Raw genomic sequence first — 27,274 nt, 5'->3', positions numbered from 1 at the left:
ATAATATATTTTCAAAATTGTTGCTCCCCCACTCCAAGATCATAACTTGCAACACTGAAGATCTTTGACTCTTTGCAGACAAAAGTGAAACACTGCAGATAGCTTCTCATACAAGGAATGGAACAAGAAATCCTGACACAAAACTTGTGTCATGAAGTGTGACAACCTCATAGGTCAGAGATTCTAGTGGCTTTTGTACGGGGATTTACTCCAAAACATTATTACTGAAGGTGATTATATCAGACATTTTCAGAGATTTGATAAGTCTGGCGTTTATGACAAGCAGAAAACTGTAAGGAGAAAGGAAACAATCAGATATGAATTCATTTCAATTGTACAAATACAACTGCTGATGACAAGCTATACAGTAGAGAGAATGGCTTGTATTCTGCTTATATTACAGATGAATGTTCAGTAATATGCAAAGTGCGTATTTGTCTGAAGATTATCTTGCAGAACTTTGATATTATCTCCTTTCAAATGATGTGCTGACTTGAGAAGCTGCTTGTTCTAACTGTGCTAAAGGTCCCATGTAGAGAGAACTGCTAGGGTGTCCAGTTGGAGTGCCCACTGGTGGTGTACCAACATTTGTTTGTGGTTGATGTTGTTGCTGTTGTTGTTGTGCTGCATGGTGCGCCTGTTGTGCAGCAACCAATGCTGTCACAGTACTTGCAGCACCTATTGATGTTGATACTGAAGGCACGTCTTGCTTAACTCTGCCGGGTACTGGACAGCTTGGGAAACTTCCTAATAATTCCTGCCAGTGTTGTACTCTGGTTTGCAGTTTATGAATCAAGGCTTCTTTTCTGGCCAGTTCTGTCCTCAAATCATCAATATCCTGAGAAAAAAACAAAATATGAGAATATTTTACATGACCTGTTTTCATTTGTAACACTAGCAGCGGTATCAAACTGTCATTTCAATGAATTTCAGATACAGCTGCCCTTTGGTATAATGTCATTTCTCTTTACACTGATATGTGCTGACCTACTCACTGGGCTATAGAGACCCACAACTGACCTACTCACTGGGCTACAGAGACCTACAACTGACCTACTCACTGGGCTATAGAGACCCACAACTGACCTACTCACTGGGCTTTAAGACCCACAACTGACCTACTCACTGGGCTATAGAGACCCAGAACTGATACTCACCGGGCTATAGAAACCCACAACTGACTACTCACTGGGCTATAGAAACCCACAACTGACTACTCACTGGGCTATAGAAACCCACAACTGACTACTCACTGGGCTATAGAAACCCACAACTGACTACTCACTGGGCTATAGAAACCCACAACTGACCTACTCACTGGGCTATAGAGACCCACAACTGACCTACTCACTGGGCTATAGAAACCCACAACTGACCACTCACTGGGCTTTAAAGACCCACAACTGACCTACTCACTGGGCTTTAGAGACCCACAACTGACCTACTCACTGGGCTATAGAGACCCACAACTGACTACTCACTGGGCTTTAGAGACCCACAACTGACCTACTCACTGGGCTTTAAAGACCCACAACTGACCTACTCACTGGGCTTTAGAGACCCACAACTGACCTACTCACTGGGCTATAGAGACCCACAACTGACCTACTCACTGGGCTATAGAGACCCACAACTGACTACTCACTGGGCTATAGAGACCCACAACTGACTACTCACTGGGCTATAGAAACCCACACTGACTACTCACTGGGCTATAGAAACCCACAACTGACTACTCACTGGGCTATAGAAACCCACAACTGACCTACTCACTGGGCTACAGAGACCCACAACTGACCTACTCACTGGGCTTTAGAGACCCACAACTGACCACTCACTGGGCTTTAAAGACCACAACTGACCTACTCACTGGGCTTTAGAGACCCACAACTGACCTACTCACTGGGCTATAGAGACCCACAACTGACTACTCACTGGGCTTTAGAGACCCACAACTGACTACTCACTGGGCTATAGAGACCCACAACTGACCTACTCACTGGGCTTTAGAGACCCACAACTGACCTACTCACTGGGCTTTAGAGACCCACAACTGACTACTCACCGGGCCATAGAAACCCACAACTGACTACTCACTGGGCTATAGAAACCCACAACTGACTACTCACTGGGCTATAGAAACCCACAACTGACTACTCACTGGGCTATAGAAACCCACAACTGACTACTCACTGGGCTATAGAAACCCACAACTGACTACTCACTGGGCTATAGAAACCCACAACTGACCACTCACTGGGCTTTAGCTGGGCTTTAGAGACCCACAACTGACCTACTCACTGGGCTTTAAAGACCCACAACTGACCTACTCACTGGGCTTTAAAGACCCACAACTGACCTACTCACTGGGCTTTAAAGACCCACAACTGACCTACTCACTGGGCTACAGAGACCCACAACTGACCTACTCACTGGGCTATAGAGACCCACAACTGACCTACTCACTTAGAACTGACCAACCTATAAGGCTTCAGCGCCTCATAAACAGTAGGTAAGGAAACCTGAAGGATGAGATGATTGGTATTAAATTTGACATATTATACGGTCAAAATAATTCACAGAGTCAATTTTTGAGTGTTTTGTACAGAACATCAGATTGTCACAATGACTGGTTATATTTGATTTACCTCTTTGATGACTTGCTCTGGTCTGTGTGTTGATAGCAACAGCCTCTTCTGCAGGAAAAATGCTTCTATTTCCTTTGACACATCAATAAATTTCTGTGTTGCTTGCTCAATTCCTGTCATTCAGAATATGAAAACCAAAACACAAACACTTTTAACAAAGGAAATGAAAATATTCTAATCAATGTGTATCAAGTTTCTAATTATAAATATTTGATACCTGACATCAATAAATATTTCAGTCACGTTTTACCAGGGAAATTGTGTAGTTATTATGATATTATGGACCACTGTCTTCATATAGCTACTTTGACAATGCCATGAGAACATGACAAAGATTCTGGCACAATGATGTGTTTGTAGAATGGCAATGAAATACACCAAGCAAATTCGAAAATAATTATGATTTGAATTAGGACAGACCACTGTATTGTAGGTATGCAGATACAGAAGCTCCTTTTAACCTCCATGGTGTAGGTAAGGCAGTCCATATAGATCTGATTCACGGCTTGGTCTTTGGTTTACTTTTACTTTTAATTTTAAAATTACAATTGGAGAATGAAATGTTCAAAGTAGAAATTAATGTAACTGACAAATGATCATCCATGTAAATACCCTGAGAGGTCCATGATCACTGGCTCAACTACAATTTTTGTTTCAATGAGACTGCTTGTTTTAGTTGTTGAATGTGAATCTGTCAGTTGCATCAGTGTTTGAAAATTATTGTTCACTGCATTGTCAATTAACACAGTCAGAAACCTCTTACAGAAAAAAATGAGGACTTGGTGCCTGACAATACACCTTCAATACACTGGTCACTTAGATTTGTCATTCAGTGTTGCAAACATAGTAATGCATGTTGTAAAAGCATACCTGTTTTGATTTCATCTTGATCAACTATATTGACATTATCTTGTCCCACTAAGGCTGAAAACAGTGCCTGCGTATTTAAAAGAATAATTGAAAGAATAAGATGGTTAAATGAAATATCAGGCATGGAATATAGCTAAGTTGGAAGCAGAGATAAGTGGCCAGCTAACACAATTGGCAATGATTGAAATCGGTTTCTGGTTTGGGACTGACAAAAATTAAACATAGGGCCAAAGTCCCTGAAGCTACTATAGACATGGATACAAAATTAAGTATTTCCTGACTGTATGAAATTATCTCACTAAGGTCATCTTAGGGACCTGTAAACAAAATATTAAAGCTGTCTGACCAGCTGTTTCGAAAAAACAAGCGACCCAACAGTTGACAGAGCTCTGCTGTGTTATGTAGAGAATAACCTTTTGTGACACATGTATTGATGAAGAAGGTGGATATCTTTGATAGGCTCATTTCAGGATGGCCTGACCAAAAATGGAAAAAAAATTCCTTAAAAATACACATTTGCATATTTCATCACAATTTTAACAAATCTAAGTTGGGTTATCCCTGGGGACCTGTATACCAAATAACAAAGCTGTCTGACCAGTGGTTATGAAGAAGAAGATTTTTTACCAAAAACGCCTTTCTTGGTACTAATTTGCCTATTTTCAACAATATCAAAAAATTAAAAAAAATAGTTTCTCAAATCATATATTTTATCTACACAACAAATATCAAATCAGTAAGTACTGCAGTTCTCAAGATATTTGAGTGGACGGACGCCTCACAAACGGACATACATACATACCGGTACATACATACATACATTCAGACTGACGGTGTACGCAGGACGGATACCCATCCCAATAGCTTCTATAGACTATATTAGTCTATAGTAGCTAATAAACGAGAGTTAATTACATTCTAATTAAAGTAAACAAGACTTGCTTATCAAGATTTACGCATAAAAAACAGCATATCTGTCAGGTTATAAAGAATCTTCAGCTGGTTATTGTTATCAGTATTTTCATCCTATTAACCACGCACATTTTAACTTTCAAATTAACATTGCAAGTAAGTTCTGTTGAATAAGTTGAGTCTGTAGGTAATCAGAAAAAGCACACAGAAGAGACAAATGTTTGAAACTTACGAAGTTCAAGGTCATCAAAAGCATTATAAGGAATCATGTAACACTTTCATTGCACTGTTTACACAGATTGCATAATTGCTATAAATAGCACATGAGGAATCTTGCAGCCCAGCTTTACCATAAAAACCCTATCACTTTGACCACTCTTTTAATTGACCAATCCATTTTTTTCCTCAAAAAGTAATTTAATTTCATCCTTACCAAGTCAACCAAAAATGGAAATTGGAACTTTCTCTATCTCTATTTATTATTTGATCACCCCATCATGACAAACTATTCTGAGCAATTTCTTTTAGATAACATACAGAGCACAATAAATGACGGTTCAGAATATGTCAAAGTTGGGATTCAGGAAAGTTGCCTTTACATATTTTAATCCTCCAAGATGGTAAGCATTTCATTATGAACTGTCAAAAAGTTGAACTTTCTAATAATTCTACAATAAAATTATTTTGGCTTTGATGATTTCCTAATTAATTCAATTATTTAAAATCATATTATTTCTTTCTGGGTGAATTGATAGGGTTTATACAGTACAAGAATTGCATACAATGTAAGTCAAATTTTGACCAAAAATGGAAAAAAATTCCTTAAAAATACACATTTGTATATTTCATCACAATTTTAACAAATCTACTTTGGGTTATCCCTAGGGACCTGTATACCAAATAACAAAGCTGTCTGACCAGTGGTTATGAAGAAGAAGATTTTTTACCAAAAACGCCTTTTTTGGCATTCATTTGCCTATTTTCAACAATATCAAAAAATTAAAAAAACAGGTTTCTCAAAATCATATTTTTCATCTACACAACAAATATCAAACCAGTAATACTGCAGTTCTCAAGATAATTGAGTGGACGGACGCCTCACAAACGGACATACATACATACATACACACATACAGACTGACCACTGACGCCGGACGGATACCCATCCCAATAGCTTCTATAGACTATAGTCTATAGTAGCTAAAAACAAAATTGCCACCATGCATACATATTTGACTGTATTGAAAAACATGTTGACATGCAGTTGTATGTCATAGTACAGTACTATATCCTTGTGCTGAATTTGATTGAGACCCACAACTGATGCCCTTCTGCCAAGTTTGATAGTAATCAGTCAAGTCATACACGAATACTGACTCCAGACAGACATATGCAAGCGACAAGAAGTCTTGGTTACCCACACTGCTCTGTGGGGCTCTATTCCCGCTGCCCCTACACAGTCTTGGGAAATCCCATTCAAAAATCTAAGAGCAAGATGGCGTGAAACGGACAAGGGCGATGCATCCTGGGAGCAACTTATCTACATGTATGATGTACATGTAGTTATCATGGTTTGAGACAAAGTCGAGGAAAATATAGCTTCAACATGTTAAAGCTTATGTGGAAGTGGCTTTCATAAGTCAGACCTTAGTAATGAGTGTGAACTATGACTTTTATATCCTTGGTCAATCGTATCGTACTTGTCTATAAACTGATCCAGGACATAACAGTCATAGTTCACACTCATTACTAAAGAGATACTTCAGAAGCCACTTCAACATAACCTTGAAGAGCTATATACTCCATGAGTTTGTCTAACACATATCAATTATATCATAGATCAGTTGCTACAAGGATGTATGCTCCTGTCCATGTGGCGCCATCTTGCTCTGAGATTTTTCAATGGTATTTCCCCAGACTATGTAAAGGCAGCCGGGAAAGAGCCCTGCAGAGCAGTCTGGGTGACCGAGACTAAGCGACACGGTGTCTGTACTGTTGAGTATGTGTTTTACTACAAATTCCAAGCTATTTAAAGCCCATTTTAATTAATTGTACGGTAGTTATCTCTGGGTCAGCTATAATAGCAGTAACCTGAAAAAGCTAAAAGTTGGTTGCAATAATGCAGCCCATATACTGTCTAGTTATGACAGGTGTAAAAGAGCCAGTTCAATGTTTGCCAGCAATAGGATTGATGGTTTTGATGCTCTGCTTTGAAAGCAAATCTATGATATAATGAAAATCAACACGTGACAAAATCATTATACAAAAGGTTCATGATTGTATGTACTTCACATTGGATTTTTAGAAAACAGTGGATAAAGACAGTTTTCTTACTATGAGTCAATATGTATGGAATATATTTCCAAGAACAATTTTAGTTGTTTTCTGTGTGATCAATATATGTATTTTTTTTAATTCTCCAATGTATACACAAATTTTCAAAGTTGACTCTCACTCATCATCTCATGTTGTACATGTATTGAAATGCTGTTGCTAACACACACTAGTCTTATCCAGTGTGCAGGTTAAATCCGTAGATTCCAGTGGCAATGATAACGACTTGTAATTTGACTGCAAGATAACTCTTGCTGATTTTCACACAATTCAGAAGTGACTCAAGTTTCTGATACTTGAAAGTTTTATACGAGGATGGTTTTGAAGCTATTTAAAAACAGATCTGTCGTTAAAAGCAGCTGGCATATCAAACAATTTTGTTTAATTGTTTCTTTTTTATCAAACACCAGGATCGCCAAACTTAAGAATTAGATGCGACTGTATTGGCCCATATGAAGAAAGTATTGATGGAAAATATACTGATTTTTGGGATTTTTGATTCACTCTTATGTCCGTGAAGTGTGTAAACATAGTCGCTTGCACGGCGGATGGCTCCTCTGACGTCTCCATTTTTCTACGTACCTAATCACAAGCGACTTGAACGTACACACAGTCCCTCGAGGCTCTACAGTCTACCTAGCTGCAGTACACTGTACAGTGTACACAGTACAGTAGCTCGAGGTTTTGCCGTCTGCAGCTAGGCTCTGCCACATATAACAATGACCATTTCACCGCCACATAAATTTGTGAAACGAAACTTCGATTCGCAAGCGTAAGTTGAAAAAGTTTTAGAAGCGACAATGCGTGCTTTGTGTGTGTATATATACCTGAAATGAGGTTTCGAGATCGTCAACGAGCGAAGCGTTGCCGCTGTGTGTTGCCCCAACGTAAGCCGCCATATTTTTTTCGAGCAACACTAGATTAGGAATAGCTTACATTTTCGGATATATATACTCGCTCTAATAGGGCATTGCAATTTCTTGTAAAATATTCCCTGACAACTCATAGCCATGTTTTGATAAAATTCTCATAAATGACGTGTTTGATAGATTCTGAGTTATCTAAATATCCAAACGTGTTTGAATTATGGCATCCGAAACTGAACACAAATTTAAGCATCACATAGACTCCTTTGAAAAACGATTCACTTCGTCAGGAAAAGAAAAAAAAAAATGTTTTAGGGACTGTTCAGAATTTATTTTCAGGGGGCGGGGGATTTTCAGGGGGGGCACCCATTTTCCCCAAGAAAAAATAGGGGGGGGCCCAGACAAAAATACCTCAAGCTTTTAGGGGAGGTCAAGGAAAAAAAACATCAATTCCATATTTGCCCAGAATTTCTGATCTATACAATAATCCAACAATCCTGTATCCAGAAGATCATGTGGCACTGCATCAATGCTATGGTGTCAGATTGTTGAACTATTGTGTACACAAGAAATTTGTTATAGTTCAAGAAGTGATTTCAGTGTGTATGAGGCTAGGAGAAATGTGGATAGGCTTAAACATTGTGTATTGATGCTAATACTTTTGTGTCCCATTCATTCTGATATGTAAAATCAAAGATTTCTCGGTGACGGCTGGCAGAAAAGGCAAAAAACCAAATTAACATGTATTGTTTCCTGTCATCTTAAAACATGCGCATTATGACTATTTTAAAATAAAAGTTTGTTAGAAAAATTTGAAATATGAATGCTCTGTCAATTTTGAAAAATACTGGTGACAAAATGTGAACTTTGACTTACACAGGGTTATCTGCACTTTAATATGAACATTTGATTGTGAATGGAATGAGCAGAATAACATGAATTCATGTTATGGATAAGGTGTTTTGTTCAAGAAATGTTCTAAAATATTCCTCAGCATTGTTGCTTTCAGTGGCAGCTACTTGGTTTTATGGTAACCAAATTTGAAAAAAAGAGAAACTTTGAAATAAAGACTAGTTGACTTTCGCCAATTTTAATTCCTAATTTTTAAAATGTTTTTTTAAAACTTTCACTGTGAGTCTGTAAGTTATTCAGCATCATCAAATGAAAATGTATGCTGAACTTGTGCATGTACAGCTCACTTTCAAGAAATATCTGGATATCTGCAAATGATGTACCATTAAACTTCAAAGATATTTATCACTCTGCCAATTATCTGCTCCTCTGATTTTCTGTTCACCATTTCCAACTGACTTCTGTGCTTGTCGTGTGTGCATCATATGTATCAGTGAGACATAAGAAAAGAAGTATTCATATTTAGTAATTAACTTTTCTTCAAAAATTTACAACCAGATATGTTTATTGCTAGCCTTTCCAAAAGTGTGCCACTTGCAGTCCCTGCAAATCATTCTTTTTATAGTCACATAACCCTGAAATGTTTTGTTATATCATCGATTAAATGTCCACTACAGTTCCTGCAACTTGTTAGACTGGATATGTCTTAATGTGTAAGCATGCATGTATATATTGGGTCGGGCATGGAGAAAAAAAACCAGGAAAGATGAGGGGGGGGGCTTAGATTTTTTCCATAATTTACAAGGGGGGCATGGAAAAAATCACCCAGAAAATAGAAAATCCTCCAGCCTCCCCCTGGAAATAAATTCTGAACAGTCCCTTAATTTAAGAAAAAACTATTTGAAAAAAAAAGCGTTTTAATGTAAGTAATTTTTTTGAAAAAATGAAAGTTTTTGAGGATTAGGTCGTCTTATCTATAATCGCGTAATGGGGACGGACAGGTTGAAGTGAGATAAGGCTACAAGAGAACGTCGGAACGTAGCATAAACTACACTTTTACAAACTACCACTCAACAAAACGCCTGTGCTCCGAGGTGTGCCTTTTCTTCACTGTCCCCTGTGGTCTTTTCCGTTCTGCTTCTATGCGCCCCATAGACGTGTGTACATATGCCTGTCTTCTTCTCAGGCATATGTACACAGGTCTATGGGGCGCATAGACGCAGAGCGGTATAGACCACAGAGGACTGTGAGCGGAATAGACTACAGGTGACTGTGCTTTTCTTTTAAGATAGTTGGTCTAGGCATAGACGCAGGTTTGCTGTGTTGCTCCATTACCAAAACCATGGAGCTTTTGGTAGCTCCATACCAAAACAAAACAAAATAAAACAAAACAAAAACATGACGTGTCGTGAAACTGAATTACATTGAACATTTACTCAAACTTTCCTTTGAGAAAATTAAAACTGTCCTCTTTCAAATTTAAGAATGGAAATCTAGAGTCATTTGTCATTTTTTGTACAATAGAACAAATCGACAAATATTTACATTAAAATCCGTGTGTTTACTCATGGAAGTGGTTGGCTCCGTTACTACCTCCATGCTTAACTGTAAGCATGTGAAAATAATGAATGCAATGAAAAGTTCATTTACTCTGAGAGATTCAAAATGAACCCATACAAAAATAGTAAAAAAATTGGAGTCCGAATTTTTACTCATTCCCCAAGCGATCATAAAACTGTCGGCAGAAAATATCTGTAAAATCCGAAACTACGTCTAAAGATGAAGCTTTCATCGTGTCGAGCGATTCTTGATCAAAAAGAGTAGGTTAGGTAGTCCAAAATACCGGAAGTAGTGGTATTCCCCATGTACACATGGCATGAAACTAAACTCTAGCATGGCTTGACTGTTCCGCATACACGCTCAGGGTTCATTCAGGTTGAAGAATTACCTAGTCTATTGGAGAAGAAAAGAAACTGCATACTATTGAAAATAGCCTTCATCTTTGCAGCGTCCTAAAATTAGTAAAAATGAATTATTTACCTGGAACAGCTAGCCTTATACAGGAAATAGACAGTGAGTAATTTTTGCAGGTTACTTGCTTGTGTGTACCCTATGTTTGGTACACACAAATGACAGGGGCCTTCGCTGGGTACTAATAGCCCACAGATTGTGAATGTATCGCACTTGTCACGGTTGGAATATGGAGGTAGTTGCTCTGTATGGCAGGGCTGAATGTTACCGGGTACGCCTAATCTTCGTCTTTGCAGCTTCCAAAAATTAAGTATATACCTAGAACAGGCCCTCTGATGGAGGGACTTGTGCATGTCCACCACATTCACAGTCCCTCCATGGATGGAGGGACTGTGAATGTCCCTCTAATCTCTGATAGAGGGACTCTGCATGTCCCGCTAGTCCGTAATGGAGCTAGGGACTGCGAATGTCCCTGTACTTTAGTGTCTGATGGTGGGATCTGATGAGGGACTGTGAATGCCCCTCAAGTTTCTGATGGAGGGACTGTGAAGATCCCTGTAATCCAGGAAGTCAGAATCTAAAATCAAATAAGTTTTACATATACAATATACAGTAGTTGCATTGTTTACATACGATTGTTGTTGTGTCTTCCGTAATTTCATAAAAAAGGAGTTTCTAGTAAAATGTTGAATGTTTTTCACATTACAGAAAAATTGTTGGTCGTTCTTAGAGATGGTAGAACCCTGATAGGCTATCTACGCAGCATTGACCAGTTTGGTAATCATCATATTCTTGTTTACATCCAATCATTACAATGTCGCTAGATGACACTGTTGCTTAACATATTGAAGGCAAACAAGGCAGTTAAAATGCAGAGACTTGCAGCCAGGGAGCAACCTGACATTGACTTTACTGTGATTTTAATTTTGCCATAGGAGATATTCATATACCCGTTGGAAACAATGTCTATCGTCTGTTTGTACATGTACTGGTATGTATGTATGTATGTCCGTACATCCAGACGGACGGACCAGGCACAACAGTCATGCAAAGACTAATGTCAAATGTTAATACTATTGATGTTCTTTTGGTCAGCTCTGTCATTGCTGAGGTGTATATTTACTATAATATTGAAAATCACAAAATGATTGACGATAATTGTGTATTTTTGTTGCCACAGCCAATCTTGTTTTACAATATACCATTGAAAGAATCCATGTCGGAAAAAAGTATGGAGACATTCCAAGAGGTGTTTTTGTAGTCAGAGGGGAGAATGTTGTGCTTCTAGGAGAAATAGTAAGTTACGCTTTCCTCTATGAATACCGCCGCATGTTTCTCTCCACTTATTATCATAGAAACATTGTATGACCATATACTACATATAGTTGCATCATTTTTTCACTCTTTGCACTAACTTTTGAATACCTACTTACATTGTAGGGGAACTATATTATAAGTGTCATATTTCATCATGTCTCAAACACTGTTATGCCGCCTGTACATCAGCACCACCGACTGTGTCATGTCCCTATCCAGAATCTTTATTGTCCATGCACAAACATCTTTGGTATTCAAGTTTTTCAATCCAGTTTCCAGTCAAAGTGGTATGTAACGTTCTGCCTTGCATGTAAAGTGTAGGCCAAGGCCCAATTATTGTAGATCATGTGTGTACCGGTATCTCAACAAATTGTGGAGCTCATAACTGAAACATTTACACCAAATGTGATCAGCTTTAATTGGCATGTGGAATGTTCAGATAATTATCTAGAACTGAATGGAATCACGTAGATGTGGCTTGCGCTACTAAGAACAAAATTACACAGTAATGATTTTTCAAGAATTTCAAAACATTCCATTAATAACAGCATTATGATTTGTTATAGATGTTGGTAGGGATCAGCTATTTGATGTTTCTTCAAATGACTGATGGGCAATCATTTTCACATGATGTTATCCATTTCTTGGACAACTGTATGACATTAATTCAGTCAGCACTGGGTGTTTATGTAACAGACATGTTCATGGTGTACCAATAAGTTTTGTCTGAAACTCAGTCTATGAAGCATTGTAGGACAATTTTTATGGAGCATAATGATTATTATTAATTATTATTAAAGTTTATTTCAGACAATGTGTCCATATCAACATTACACAAACAAAGGAACATTAAACTGAAATGATCAAAAACAAAGAAAAAAAAGCAGAAGAAACAGAGAGAATGATGAATGTGCCATAATGGATTTGCAATGAGTAAGGTCTTCTTTTCAACACTACACCAGGGTTTAAGCTGTTGACCCTGATTACATTCTACACTACACCAGGGTGTAAGCTGTTGACCCTGATTACATTCTACAGTACACCAGGGTGTAAGCTGTTGACCCTGATTACATTCTACACTACACCAGGGTGTAAGCTGTTGACCCTGATTACATTCCACAGTACATTAGGGTTTAAGCTGTTGACCCTGATTACATTCTACACTACAGCAGGGTTTAAGCTGTTGACCCTAATTATTACATTCTACACTACACCAGGGTGTAAGCTGTTAACCCTGATTACATTCTACACTACACCAGGGTGTAAGCTGTTGACCCTGATTGCATTCTACACTACACCAGGGTTTAAGCTGTTGACCCTGATTACATTCTACACTACACCAGGGTGTAAGCTGTTGACCCTGATTACATTCTACACTACACCAGGGTGTAAGCTGTTGACCCTGATTACATTCCACAGTACATTAATGTTTAAGCTGTTGACCCTGATAACAATCTACACTACACAAGGGTTTAAGCTGTTGACCCTGATTACATTCTACACTACACCAGGGTATAAGCTATTGACCCTGATTACATTCTACACTACACCAGGGTATAAGCTGTTGACCCTGATTACATTCCACAGTACATTAGGGTTTAAGCTGTTGACCCTGATTACATTCTACACTACAGCAGGGTTTAAGCTGTTGACCCTGATTACATTCTACACTACACCAGGGTTTAAGCTGTTGACCCTGATTACATTCTACACTACACCAGGGTTTAAGCTGTTGACCCTGATTACATTCTACACTACACCAGGGTGTAAGCTATTGACCCTGATTACATTCTACACTACACCAGGGTATAAGCTGTTGACCCTGATTACATTCCACAGTACATTAGGGTTTAAGCTGTTGACCCTGATTACATTCTACACTACAGCAGGGTTAAGCTGTTGACCTGATTACATTCTACACTACAGCAGGGTTTAAGCTGTTGACCCTGATTACATTCTACACTACACCAGGGTTTAAGCTGTTGACCCTGATTACATTCTACACTACACCAGGGTTTAAGCTGTTGACCCTAATTATTACATTCTACACTACACCAGGGTGTAAGCTGTTGACCCTGATTACATTCTACACTACACCAGGGTGTAAGCTGTTGACCCTGATTACATTCTACACTACACCAGGGTTTAAGCTGTTGACCCTGATTACATTCTACACTACACCAGGGTGTAAGCTGTTGACCCTGATTACATTCTACACTACACCAGGGTTTAAGCTGTTGACCCTGATTACATTCTACACTACACCAGGGTGTAAGCTGTTGACCCTGATTACATTCTACACTACACCAGGGTTTAAGCTGTTGACCCTGATTACATTCTACACTACACCAGGGTGTAAGCTGTTGACCCTGATTACATTCTACACTACACCAGGGTGTAAGCTGTTGACCCTGATTACATTCTACACTACACCAGGGTGTAAGCTGTTGACCCTGATTACATTCTACACTACACCAGCATTTAAGCTGTTGACCTGATTACATTAAGCCCATACACATGTATTTCCATTTGATTTTTTGCAGGACATCGAAAATGAAGACAAGAAAGAATTACAGCAAGTGACAATCGATGAAATCTTAGAAGCCCAAAGAGAAGAGCAACAAGCTAAACAAGAGGAAGAAAAAGCTAAAAACAAAGCACTCCGAGAACGAGGCCTTCAACCACATATTGACAATGTTACAGAAGAATTCATGTAATATTGTCCATGGTCTTGACAACTATTTATTTCTTGTTCAAAGCTACATTGGATTGCTATATTACTACAACAACTGTGATGAAGTATGAAGATCATGAACAAATTATGTTGAAAACATTTATGTACAAATTATGTTGAAAACAATTAGGAAAATTATGCTTCTTAGTTGCACATCTTTCTACCGGTACTACAAATGCTAGGATAGAGACATGCAAGTATTTCAAACAAACATACCTGTAAGCTTGATGCCAAGGAGACAATATTACCGTAAATTCTCAAGTGCTTTTAGGGCTTCTTGAACTGTGACAATGTCATCACATTATCATATTTTAGTTCCCATTTATTAAATTAAAATGCATTTATACCATTTGGAGTTTTTGGAATGAGTTTGTGTTGTTCATCTCTATGCCTTTATATGTTTATATGTACCCTGATTTGTCTGTCTGTATGTCTCTCCTCTTCAAAATCTTAATAACAGTATTTTGTTTGTTGCAACAAACATTGAGTTACCCAAAATATACCAATGGGCTAGAAAAATGTGACAATTGTAAAAATTGTAGAACTTTGGCATTTGTAGTCAGATTGATTTAGTATTTGTTATTATCTGAGTAGAGATTTTTGAAATGATTTCACTTCACATCAGTATCTTCAATTTTGTATTGTTGGAGACTTTCTTCTCAGATTTGGTTAGAAAAAAATATTAACAGATTGCCAGGTCCCTACAGGTGTTCTTATACGTGTCTGTAGTCACTGACTCACAAATATATGTTCAGTCATAGTGAAATGGTTTCATTGAGTGATCGTCGGAGCTGCAGACATGACTAGTATGTCCCTCATTGAGCACTGTACTTGTGTACGAAACTGTTCTACGTTAGTAATCTTGTAAGGTTCCAAAGTGGAAGTACAGGTAGTACTTGGGTGCGGCTTTTCCGACCTGCAGCAATGCTTATTTAGCTTGAGTACTTGAGATTAAGATGTGAAAGATTTGAAAGAAAACAGGTTCATGCTCCCATGGAAATATACTGTGAGGTGACGAGTGAGTGTTGGAAAATTTTGCCCTTGTCTTGAGATTAGACTCAAGGACCCGGCTGTGTGCAGCCCCGACCTAAAACTACTGCTGGAGTACAAGAGTGACCCTCAACAGCGGAATCTTTCAGTCTCCTCCAGGGAAATTCAAATCAATAAACTTGTTTTGCAGAGTTAGCTTACATTCAGTCGTATTATTGACCCTTTCTGACGATACAATCAGCTAGTGGGTCAACTTTTCGATAGAAAACCTCCACACCGTTGTAGACTTTCATCCCATAACAAATCCAATATTGGTATGGGCAAGAACAATGAAATGCATGATTAAGACTGTGCCCTCAGACTTTTTGGAGTCAATTTTAGGGTGAGGCAGTGTCTGACCTTAGCCTTCACATCGACTGAAGCACGCCATCATCTTTCTGAAACATTTGTGATTGTGTATGCAAAATCACTATTTTAAGTGTCACATGCATAAAGCCAAACGGGTGTGGGTGTTGGTGTATTTCCACTCAGGGTTGTACCACTCGAGTCAAATAACAAATTTTACTGAGCTGTATGACCAGTAGAGTTAGGGATTTCTTATCAAATCATTATATTCACTACATCGATGGCAATAAAAAGGTTGATGACCCCGGGTCGTCAACTTGTGACAAGTTGACATTTGAACTTCTATTTCCCCTCTGGCTACCATGGTAACATTCTGCTAATTATACACATGAAATGTTAGACGGCTCAAATCACTCCTCAGCATGTGCAACGTTAACGTTCATGTGAGCTTCAGTTAAATGGTACATTTCCAACAAGCATGCTGGTCCGATGAGTCCAGCATTTTTTATACTGTCAAAAGTGCATTCTCTTTAGTGTAAGGTCTGTTCTGTAAACTGAGAGTATACTAAAAATTAAAATATTCAGCATGTCCTTCACCAAACATGCATCACATTACAACCATTTTCAGTAATAGAGCGCGAAGCCACTGCAGTGAACTGCAAAAAAAACTGCTTACACTAATTAGTTTCACCTGTAGCCGTGGCCACTTTGGTGTTGAACAAGGCTAGTTGATAAAGACCAAAAAGTCTGCTTGTACAAAGGCAAAACTAGCTCTGTCTGAGGCTCGAGTTGTAAATGAGAGTTTACGATTGGCACCCTGTGTTCAAGATTAAGATACAATGTAACATTACCATGCACTGGTCCATGTACAAATCTTTTTTATTTCAACTTCCCCAGACAAACCACAGGCGTGATGTTTTCTGGGTAGTTCCTATGAGTGTAGTTTATGCTACGTTCCGTCGTTCTCTTCTGTAGCCTAATCACCAAGGTAAGAAGAGAATTATCCGGCCTGCCAAGAAAACTGCACGTTCCAGTCGAAAAATAAACACAAATCCTACATTGAGTTACCTAGTTAGATGCGGAAGGATCTCGGCTGTCCAAAAAACACTCATGTTACGATAAAATGACAACTTTAGGAGAAATCTGCCGTGTTTTGACAAACTAGGCATTTCTGGCGTCCACCGTTGTAATAACGCAACTCATTATCATAATTGTACGCCGTCCGCATCGCTGATTGGTCCGTGAGCAACGCCATCAACGGCATCAGACTGAGATTCAACACTTTCTATGTGCAGACACCGTCCATTATGATAATGAGTTGCGTTATTACAACGGTGGCCATCAGAAACTCCGATGTTGTCAAAACGCGGCAGATTTCTTCGAAAGTTTTCATTTTATCGTGACATGAGTGTGTTTTTTGGACAGCTGAGATCCTTCCGCATCTAACTAGGTAACTCAATGTAGGATTTGTGTTTATTTTTCGACTGGAACGTGCAGTTTTCTTGGCAGGCCGGATAATTCTGTTTCTTACCTTGGTGATTAGGCTACGGAAGAGAACGACGGAACGTAGCATAAACTACACTCATAGAAACTACCCAGAAAACATCACGCCTGTGAGACAAACTGTCTGCATGGGACATACAATGTTGTCGACTTTGCCAGCTGGCTACAGCTGAAACTAATTAGTGTGAGCAGTTTTATTGCAGTTCACTGCAGTGGCTTCGCGCTCTATTACTGAAAATGGTTGACATTAATTTGCATCCTGTTTAAAAGATCTTACAGTTTTTCAAAGATGTACTACAATTATTTCCCTCGGTGTGAATACCTATATGGATAAATCACGGTTCCAAAAGTACTGCTACGGCACTGGTAACTAGAGGTAGTAGTTTAACATCAGAGCTGAACATTTCCTATCATATCCAATTATTATCGGCCTACAATTTTCCATCTATCAGTGTATCTGTATACAATTGGTGTTCACATTCTTATCATCACATGACGTAGGACAGGCATAAACACAGTAAGATTGACCATGTTTTAAGTACATACAACTTGCCCATACTGTGCACCTGAAAGTGATCGTTGTTGAGATGTATTGGCTACCTCACTATTACAACCTTCTGGGTTTTAGATGATAAAGTGATAGAAAGTATACATGTATCTCTCAAGGATGCAAAAGGGAGGTTTTTCTTGACCACCACTATTGTTTACTTCAAGGTCCAGGTTCACGGTTCATTTGTCATATGACCTGGATTTGACCACTGTAAGAATTGCTGGGAGTGCTGGGGAATACTTGGAATAGCCAAGTGTGTGTTTGATGGATAGCTTGTTGCCCCTCATTTGTCTTTCCATTTTTCACGCTGGGTAAATCATGCATTACTAATAACTGTGGGCACTAAATGGTTGAGGACGGCTGAGAAAAAGCTGGAATAAGTAAACAAGACAGGAACAATATCAGTTAATTACCTCTGATTACCCAGATTATAACTTTACTATACCAAAACTCTCCATTCAGATCTTACAATTATTTGCATCATAAATATTTAATTACAGAAGATTAATGCTGACAACATATAAAATAAATAGTATATAAGCGTACCGGTATACCTCTGCAGCAATTTCCTGACAATTGAGTATAAAGTGCTTTTTTCATATACTGTATACAGGTAATTTAATTAACAAAAACAAAGCATTAATAATTGTATATGATAGGATTTTTGTTTTAAATACAAAATATGCAAGTTCTGATAAAACAGGAGCAGAATGAGTCGAAAGCCAGTTCATTAAGTCACATTATAATGTACACAGGGACAGTAAGTCACATGATAATCTACACAGGGACAGTAAAGTCACATGATAATCTACACAGGGACAGTAAGTCACATGATAATCTACACAGGGACAGTAAGTCACATGATAATGTACACAGGGACAGTAGTCACATGATAATCTACACAGGGACAGTAAGTCACATGATAATGTACACAGGGACAGTAAGTCACATGATAATGTACACAGGGACAGTAAGTCACATGATAATGTACACAGGGACAGTAAGTCACATGATAATCTACACAGGGACAGTAAGTCACATGATAATCTACACAGGGACAGTAAGTCACATGATAATCTACACAGGGACAGTAAGTCACATGATAATGTACACAGGGACAGTAGTCACATGATAATCTACACAGGGACAGTAAGTCACATGATAATCTACACAGGGACAGTAAGTCACATTATAATGTACACAGGGACAGTAAGTCACATGATAATCTACACAGGGACAGTAAGTCACATGATAATGTACACAGGGACAGTAAGTCACATGATAATGTACACAGGGACAGTAAGTCACATGATAATCTACACAGGGACAGTAAGTCACATGATAATCTACACAGGGACAGTAAGTCACATGATAATCTACACAGGGACAGTAAGTCACATGATAATCTACACAGGGACAGTAAGTCACATGATAATCTACACAGGGACAGTAAGTCACATGATAATCTACACAGGGACAGTAAGTCACATGATAATGTACACAGGGACAGTAAGTCACATGATAATCTACACAGGGACAGTAAGTCACATGATAATCTACACAGGGACAGTAAGTCACATGATAATCTACACAGGGAAATTGCATGCGGACTAATAATACTCTACAAGAATCTTTGCTTTTTAATGTGTATTAAGGCAAGGATTGGAATATACGCAATGGTTTCACTGTGTCCTCTGTAAAATATAAATTTTTCATGTTCAAACAGACATGAATAAGGACGTTGCAGTGTCTGGCAAAGTTCAAGATGATTGAGATATGAAATGAAGATTCTATTTATAACTTACTTTTCATCTGTTAGGTAAAAATCCAATTCATGTTATAATGGCTTAATTCTACTAAACTTGAGCCTTAGAAAAGCTATCACTAGTGACAGAAACATGCTTCAATAATCCAAAAGAAATAAAAAATCTGAGTTACATAAACAGCTTTATGAAGACAGAGAAATAGCATTCTGAACAGAAGGATACAAAATCTGAGCATATCTGAATTACACGTATCTCAAAGACAATACAAGGATATGGAACACATACATTTCAAAACACAGTTTGGTACAACCAATTTTCAACTCAGAAACTAAATGTATTGTAGATATTTGGGAAAGTATATAAATGCTTTCTGTTTAATATTTTAATTAAAAAAATGGTGAAATGAACCGAAAATTCTCTTTGATTGATATGCTAAATACATTTCAAAGACGTTCCAAGGGGCCAAATTTTCATGATAACAGTTGAAGATTTTGTTAAAGTTAGAGCTTTTGTTGATTTCTATAAAACTAAACATACTTCTGTACCTCTTATTTCACACTATAATATAAATAGCTTCAACTTTAATTTTCTGTACGTCTGTTACCCTAAACTGTAGATTAAAAAGGTCTTGCAATTCCACGTATAATACGTTAACAAGACAGCACACTGTACACGATTTGAGAACAGATGAAGTTTAGTCAAAAGATAATACAGTACACAGAGACAGGTTGGTAAGATGTAAGCCTGTGCAGTATTATGAATCCAATTTGAACTAGTTTGGAAAAACAGGATCAAAAGCTAAAAGATGCAATGTTACAAATTACCCATAAAAACAAGTGAACTGCACAAAAGGAAAGTAGATCAGCTAAAATTTGCTGATAAAACCAACATTACTACAATATCCTATTATCTCAAATCAGTTACAATCATATTATGTAAAATACCATACAATTCCTGTTCTAATAAGTCTGAAAATGCAGCATGTAGAAAACAGTCCCTTGAACAGATAACGAGAGTATTAAAGGTATACTGTCACCTGTTCCAATTTTGCCACAGTTACCATGGAAAGAGAAAATCTAACCAATCACAGATTTTACGCGGGTGGCCGCTTTTTAAAAACAGCGCCCTCACATATGCATTTTGAATACCAAGGAACGCCCCTTTGACCATATATGGGCATATTTAGATTACAGGTGACTGTATACCTTTAACAGAGTTGAAAACAAAGTTGTTTGATAGTATACCATTAAAAACAAACGACAATCGACATAAATCATAATAATAACCATAGCCATGAAATAATATACAAGCTATAGATTAATGAGTAAAGAAGCTTGTCAAAAGAATGTTCTGTTATAGTCAAACATATACTACACATTGTAAAGTTCAAAACTAACAGCACTGATATTTTCCATATGTTTTCCTCCTTGTCTGAGGTACATGACATAAATGCATGCCAGAATGCAGGTGGTGCAGTATTGTCTACAGTTTGCAAAAACAGATGGTGGCTGATTTAAATATCAATGACTAATTTGCATATTATTATGTTATACAATTTACAAATGAATTTTTTTGGTATAGTTATTGACATATAAATTTGTCACAAAACCTAAACGTTGGCTCTCCTTGTAAAACTCCCAGATAACATAGAGGGCGCCCTCTAATGACAACATTGGATATGCCAAATAACATCAATTACACAGTGAATTATGAACAAATAAACAGATAAAAATTTGTGATACTTATATTTTCTTGTTTGTAAGTTTGTTAAAATAATAAAATACTAACACATTGGACTGATGTTTTGAAACAAATAAATATATATAAATATATGAAGTTAAATCAACAGGATGGTGGTTGATAGTTTGACTGAATATCTTGCACGCTACCTAAGATCAACATTACAATTCACAATAAAGTTTAATTAGTTTGAAAACTAGCCGTATTTCAACGGAAAAAATCCCTTAAACAAAAACAATTGATAGCCACATACCAAAGCATATGGTCAAATATTTAATGTCATGTAACAGAGTCTCCATAAAAATTGTCATTAACAGTTCATTGAGTCAAATATTAATCTTTAACCAAACTTTTGATATATTTGCACTGAGGGCATTTTCTGGTGATTTATTTACAATAAAGCTGCATAAATTGATTCAGATAAACTCTATAAGGCACTTTTGAATCAATTTTGTGTAAATTTCTTTTGATTTATGAATGTTTAAATGGCAAGACTGATAATGGCACGGTTGTGTTTTATTACTCATAGTTTACAATAATCCAAGCAATTAAAATATTCTATGCATAACATTGAATATTTTGAATGTCACACCAATTGCTAAAATGATTTATGAAACACTGAAAGTTCTCAATATTAATGTATTATTATTTAAATGGAGGTAGAACACTGATTGTTGTTGTTGTTGACACAGTCACATCTAGTATTGCACGGAAGTACATTTCTCTTCTTAAAAAGGTTTTAAAAATCTTATTGCAGGTAATTTCAGATTTAAAGCTTATTATTCCTGTCACACATATTTTCTTCTGAAAAATGAGCGTTATTTTATTGTGGATAAATGTCTAAAAATATGATGAATGTAAACTTCAGGGTTTCTGAATGTGGATACATTAACTAGTACATGGTTAACCTACATGTGTTAACAAATTCAAACCTACATGTATTGACAAATTCAGGGTCCAGAAACTCAATGTCACTCACAATTCAAGGACTTTTTCAGCAATTTTCATGAACATTTTTCATAGTACCATTTTCATCATATCATTTTTACAATATATGATTCATATGTATAATTTTACACATCATCTTTATGATATCATGACAAATCATTTTGTGGCATTTTCCAGGACTGTCCAGGGCTCAATTTCTTTTTCAAAGAGTTTAAAGAAACCTTCTTAGCAGCTTTAAATTAAAACGCTTTCAAGTGCTTTCTATGAGTGTACAAAGCCTAGAATTTAATTAGTTTTGTATACAATTTGATACTATGATACCAGAAATCCACTGGGAAGATAGCATTTGGTTAGCACAGTGCAGACACTAAAATGGATCTGTCACTTGAGGGCGCTATTCTCCTCACTTCCTCTACATGGGATGGATGTGGGCAGCCCTCTTAAGCTATGGATTAAGCTATCTATTATGCCTTTTCCTGCCAAGTTCATATTTCACCATCAGGTCAAGTTTGTTTAAAACTATTGTCCTATTTGGTGCATTTTAACAAAAGCGTGACATTTGAAGGCCCCTGAAATTACAGATACTGTAAACATGATTTTGATAGACTAAAAGCTGTTGGAACAGACCAAGTCAAAGGGGTGGAAATACGTATGGTTTGTTGGCTCAATACCGCTTTTCACTGAGTTGGCTGATGGGGATGTGATAGTGTCTGGCAGGAAATGGGAAAAGGTATCAAGTGCCTAGAAAGTGAAAGACTTAAACTTTTACTCAAACATTCCTCAATGACTTTTTCAACCATAGTCTTTTTATAATCAGTCCATCATCCAACAGGCGTTAGCCCAAACACAGGATGAGGTACGTGTAACCCACAAACCCAAAATGGAGCACTGAGGAGTAAAGTGCCTTGCTCAAGGGCACAACACCGTGATAGAGTCTCGAACTCACCGTCCTCTGATAGTGAGTTTGTTACCCTAACCACTGGTCAATGGTGCCTCCCTAAAAATTGAGAATAAAAATCAGGGTTCACCTTGCAAATTTTGGTACTAGAGAAACAAATTACCCGATGTTTACTGATATTTGAATTCAAAATGGCCACCATCACTGTGTAATAACTCTATAGAGAAAAATAAAAGTTTCAGTTTTCAAAAAACAGATGGTGAAAATTTTTCTTATTCCAAGATCTTCAAAATGAGCTACAACAAGTATAGATCAGAAAAGAATTGGAAAAGTTTGAGAGTCCGAATATCTGTCCCCAAGGCGCATTCTACCTTAAATAGAAAATTACTGAGATCCAGAACTATGAATTGATAAATGGGTCTTTGAAGCAAGGGCATAGATCAAGATGAGTAGGGTCAAGGTCATATACTGACAAATTATTATAAGTCATTTCAAGGTCCTATAACTGACAGATTGTTGAATGAGAATAGTGTCCTTTACATCATTAATTTTCTCGGCATTGATTATGTCCAATATGTAAATTGAATCTCTATTCAAAGCAAACTTTTCATTTTGTCAATGTTTTGGAAGTTTTTCTCAAGTAGAGTAATGTCAAGCCTGGAAATATTGCCATATATATGGAGAAGCATTGATATAACAGTATGCACACTACCATTGGAGAATATTTCTCACATATCATCTCAACAGACAAGTACTGACAGTAAGTAATCCTCAGAAAGCAGACAGTTGATATTGATCCATTCTTAATTAGATAACTGTGATGAGATATGGTGACAGTCTCATCAATCACAGACACATTGTTGTTGTCATGACTACCCATAGTCAGCTCTGATGTGCAGGAGATTCATCATCGCTGGTCTCTTCTGTAATGACTGTAAAGATAAACACAAACAACATGGAATGACTGTAAAGATAAACACACACAACATGTAATGACTGTAAGATAAATGAAAGTAACAACTTGAATAAACTAGCTACAGCACTGTCCAAATTAGTTCCTGATAGACATTTTGAGGGAAACCACTGAATATACATTTAGATACATTGGCTTGCCAAGATGGCATTATCCATAGAGGTCAATATCAATGCCACAGTGAAACCACTGAATATAGATACATTGGCTTGCCAGGATGGCATTATCCATAGAGGTCAATATCAATGCCACAGTGAAAATTCCTCCAAAATAAGAATCAGGCGATACACAATAATTTGCTTTGTTTTTGCATGTTTGCAGAGCAAATTATCCTGATGAAATAAAACTTGATAATATCCAATTCGATGCATGAATGATTTTGATAATATTTTCATGTACATGCATCTTAAGGCACTATCCGACAACACATTAAGATTAAACCCTGGTTTAAAGGTATACAGCTTTGAATAACATAACTTTACAAACAATGATAAACATCTTTGATAAAGTATTTAACCTGTCTGTTCACAGACAATTCTTCTCTTCATGATATTAAACACCTATTACCTGGTCATGAGGGCTATAGCACCCATTTATCACACCGAGGAGCCGTGTGTTGCCAGAAACACATTGCTATTCCCCAAGGCTTTAGGCCAAGGGGTATACCTGTGTGTTTCTTGTAACACACAGCCACAAGGGGTAATAAACGCGCAACAGCCCAAATAAAGACCAGGTTATAAATGTTTTATAACACACCACATGCTCATGTTGTATTGAGTTATGGTTTTTAAATGTGTTTTGATATTATGCACTGCAACAATCCATTGTGACAAGTTTGCTTGGTGATTTCTCCACAGTGGTTACGTAGTACAACTTTCTTCCAAAAAAATTGTACCTAGCGACATCCTTGGTTGCACTTTAATCTTTTTTGATTGATGAGCTGTTCAATTTCCTATGCTGTTGGAAAATCTTACCATTTTAGTGAGAGGCCCTTCACTCATCCTGGCCACTCCTCACCCGCAGTGTTTCAAAGCTGCAGATGACGATACTGTCACATGACCAGGCACATTTCCAAATTTGGTCAAAAACTATTTCCCTGTAGGGAAATAGTCTAAATACCCTCTTATGTCACTCTTGTCAATTCTTTTGGGGATTAGACGTATCTATTTTCCCGTCACATGACGTATTCTGGTGAATCGCTACACAGAATGAGCATGTGGCGTGTTACAATCATTTTTATCAATGTAACTTACTAGACATCTCCACACACAACATCACATCAGCTGACATCATTGCATTATACGCAATGAAAACACACTACATGTGTCAAAGCTCAAGCTAAAATGAGCCACTTAACCAGATATCACAATATAGTTTCATGATGTAAAAAAACTGACCTTGAGTTTGGCAATAACTTTGTTATATTCATCAATATTAGATTGTTTCTGAGGTTGAGCAAAGTAGTCAGATATACCAACATTGATGTTAATGGCATTCAGTTGTGGACATGAACCTCAGGGAGAAAAATGAAAAATAATATCCATTAGAGAAAGATTTTATAACTTTGCTATGCCTACACACTTACATTTTACTTGCATACCGGTACAATTGCAAGCAATATCAAGGCTCATATTTGTTACTGGTTTATTTTTCTGTTCATCAGAAAAACTTGATGCTTTGATTGATATCATTTTCACTTTCATTTTTGACCAGAAACTTAACTGGTAAAGTTACGATTCACATAGCATTTTATTTTGAAATTTAGCTCTCATTCAGAGAATCAGTTTGTATTGATAGCCATTTGTCTGGTTCTGAGCAAAGTGGTACATAGGAATAGAGTTGCTTCTCTCTCACTTCAAAATCCTGTTGATTCACAATAGAATATCAGCAATAGTTTGAGCAGGATCTTTATGACAGCACTCACTATTAAACTGTAGCAGTGCTTTTGGAGTGACTGGTGTAGCAGTGAATATTAAGTTTTCTAGTCCTCTCAGCCCATTCTGACACATTGATACAGCAATTTCTTCTGTAATTTCTAACATGTGATCCACTTCAAGAACTTGTAATCTTGGACAGTTCTTGACTGAAAGAGGGAAAAAGTAATTTTTTCCAGGGAAGTGATAAAATTTTTAGTCATTCACTTGAAATTTTAATAATAAAAACAAAATACCACTTGTCATGTGACTGGAAATCCAGAATTCAACATCTATTTATTTCAAAGTTGATTGAGCTACATGATTGTAATGACTAAGGTTACCTGAGTAATCATTGCATAATTACCACAGTAACCTTGGAATTGATATAACAGGAGTTACATTACAATGATCTGACATAACCCCTATCAAACAGTCTCTTATCCAGCACTCCATAATATAATCAACACAACTTTCCAGTACACAAAGAATCCATTCTTGCAGTTGCACATGCGTACGGAAACATGACAAATTCTTTGATGACGTTTTTCCAACAGACCCTGGACTCATTCTTTCAATAATACTTACCGACAGACACCAGACCTTTAGCATCAACATCAATGCCACCAACACTGAGAGCTCTCAACAATGGCCAACATCTTCCTATCATCTGCATACATCTATTATTGAATCGGTGTGGCTTGAGACTGTGTAAATGTAGGATATTTGGAAAGTGAAATGCACTTTATAGTGATTTACCAGTCATCTTTATATTCATGTTTGTCAGATTTCAGGAGCTACATCCATACACATTCATTGTAGACTTCAGAAAAGTCAGTATGTGATGTCAAAGTAGACTGGTTACTTATGATTGCATCCACTGTAACATTAACACCTGGTATTTATCAGACAAGTATCAATGTGTTCTGTGTGTCTTATCTCATCTTAAAAGATATTTTATCACAATCATCAAGAAGACATAATGATGATGAAAACTACCAGTCACTGGATTTCCAATTGATGTTAAGGTACATGTAGGATACACCTCAAGGACAGATTGTTCAGGCTCTCAAATGTTTACAATGGTTTTCTGGTGTACAACTTGCCGGGGCTCATTTTAAAGTTCTCAGTGTAAGAAAAATTT

At 37.3% G+C, this 27,274-nt stretch overlaps 3 protein-coding genes across 5 annotated transcripts in view; 1 reads left to right on the top strand and 2 right to left on the bottom strand.

Annotated features, from left to right (window-relative positions):
• Positions 1-297: 297 nt before the first annotated feature.
• On the bottom strand, positions 298-7,706 carry LOC139119830 (mediator of RNA polymerase II transcription subunit 28-like). Its single transcript, XM_070683744.1, has 4 exons — positions 7,592-7,706; positions 3,519-3,585; positions 2,649-2,761; positions 298-838 (listed from the first exon to the last, which is right to left on the bottom strand). The coding sequence occupies exons 1-4, from the start codon at positions 7,661-7,663 to the stop codon at positions 467-469; spliced, it is 624 nt and encodes a 207-aa protein (XP_070539845.1). The 5' UTR covers positions 7,664-7,706; the 3' UTR covers positions 298-466.
• A 2,615-nt stretch (positions 7,707-10,321) lies between these two features.
• On the top strand, positions 10,322-14,853 carry LOC139119829 (U6 snRNA-associated Sm-like protein LSm1). The gene is made up of 4 exons (XM_070683743.1): positions 10,322-10,555; positions 11,162-11,230; positions 11,634-11,749; positions 14,314-14,853. The coding sequence occupies exons 1-4, from the start codon at positions 10,510-10,512 to the stop codon at positions 14,485-14,487; spliced, it is 405 nt and encodes a 134-aa protein (XP_070539844.1). The 5' UTR covers positions 10,322-10,509; the 3' UTR covers positions 14,488-14,853.
• A 6,379-nt stretch (positions 14,854-21,232) lies between these two features.
• LOC139119828 (F-box only protein 41-like) overlaps positions 21,233-27,274 on the bottom strand; it is a 45,445-nt gene continuing 39,403 nt past the window's right edge. Inside the window, exons 10-14 of one of the 3 annotated variants that reach the window (XR_011549000.1) lie at positions 26,719-26,837; positions 26,142-26,300; positions 25,615-25,730; positions 24,030-24,176; positions 22,807-22,893 (exon numbers count right to left, since the gene is read on the bottom strand). Coding sequence is in view for 2 of the 3 variants with exons in the window: in XM_070683741.1 (XP_070539842.1) it covers positions 24,117-24,176; positions 25,615-25,730; positions 26,142-26,300; positions 26,719-26,837 (454 nt within the window). In the remaining variant the exon portion in view is untranslated. Of the gene's footprint in view, positions 24,177-25,614; positions 25,731-26,141; positions 26,301-26,718; positions 26,838-27,274 lie in introns of all 3 variants that reach the window. The other 2 variants (XM_070683741.1, XM_070683740.1) reach the window with 2 other exon arrangements.

Source organism: Ptychodera flava, chromosome 20 (assembly GCF_041260155.1).
Source record: "Ptychodera flava strain L36383 chromosome 20, AS_Pfla_20210202, whole genome shotgun sequence".
Lineage (NCBI taxonomy): Eukaryota > Metazoa > Hemichordata > Enteropneusta > Ptychoderidae > Ptychodera > Ptychodera flava.
This window is presented reverse-complemented; position numbering and strand designations above follow the sequence as displayed.

What these genes read in the sequence shown, in the direction of transcription:
- LOC139119829 (XM_070683743.1), top strand. Translation starts at nt 10,510, where the DNA reads ATGAATTATTTACCTGGAACAGCTAGCCTTATACAGGAAATAGACA. An exon ending in CCTTATACAGGAAATAGACA is followed by an intron (nt 10,556 to 11,161) that starts GTGAGTAATTTT and finishes TTCACATTACAG; the next exon opens with AAAAATTGTTGGTCGTTCTT. An exon ending in ACGCAGCATTGACCAGTTTG is followed by an intron (nt 11,231 to 11,633) that starts GTAATCATCATA and finishes TTGTTGCCACAG; the next exon opens with CCAATCTTGTTTTACAATAT.
- LOC139119830 (XM_070683744.1), bottom strand. Translation starts at nt 7,663, where the DNA reads ATGGCGGCTTACGTTGGGGCAACACACAGCGGCAACGCTTCGCTCGTT. An exon ending in ATCTCGAAACCTCATTTCAG is followed by an intron (nt 3,586 to 7,591) that starts GTATATATACAC and finishes TTAAATACGCAG; the next exon opens with GCACTGTTTTCAGCCTTAGT. An exon ending in CAGAGCAAGTCATCAAAGAG is followed by an intron (nt 839 to 2,648) that starts GTAAATCAAATA and finishes TTTTTTTCTCAG; the next exon opens with GATATTGATGATTTGAGGAC.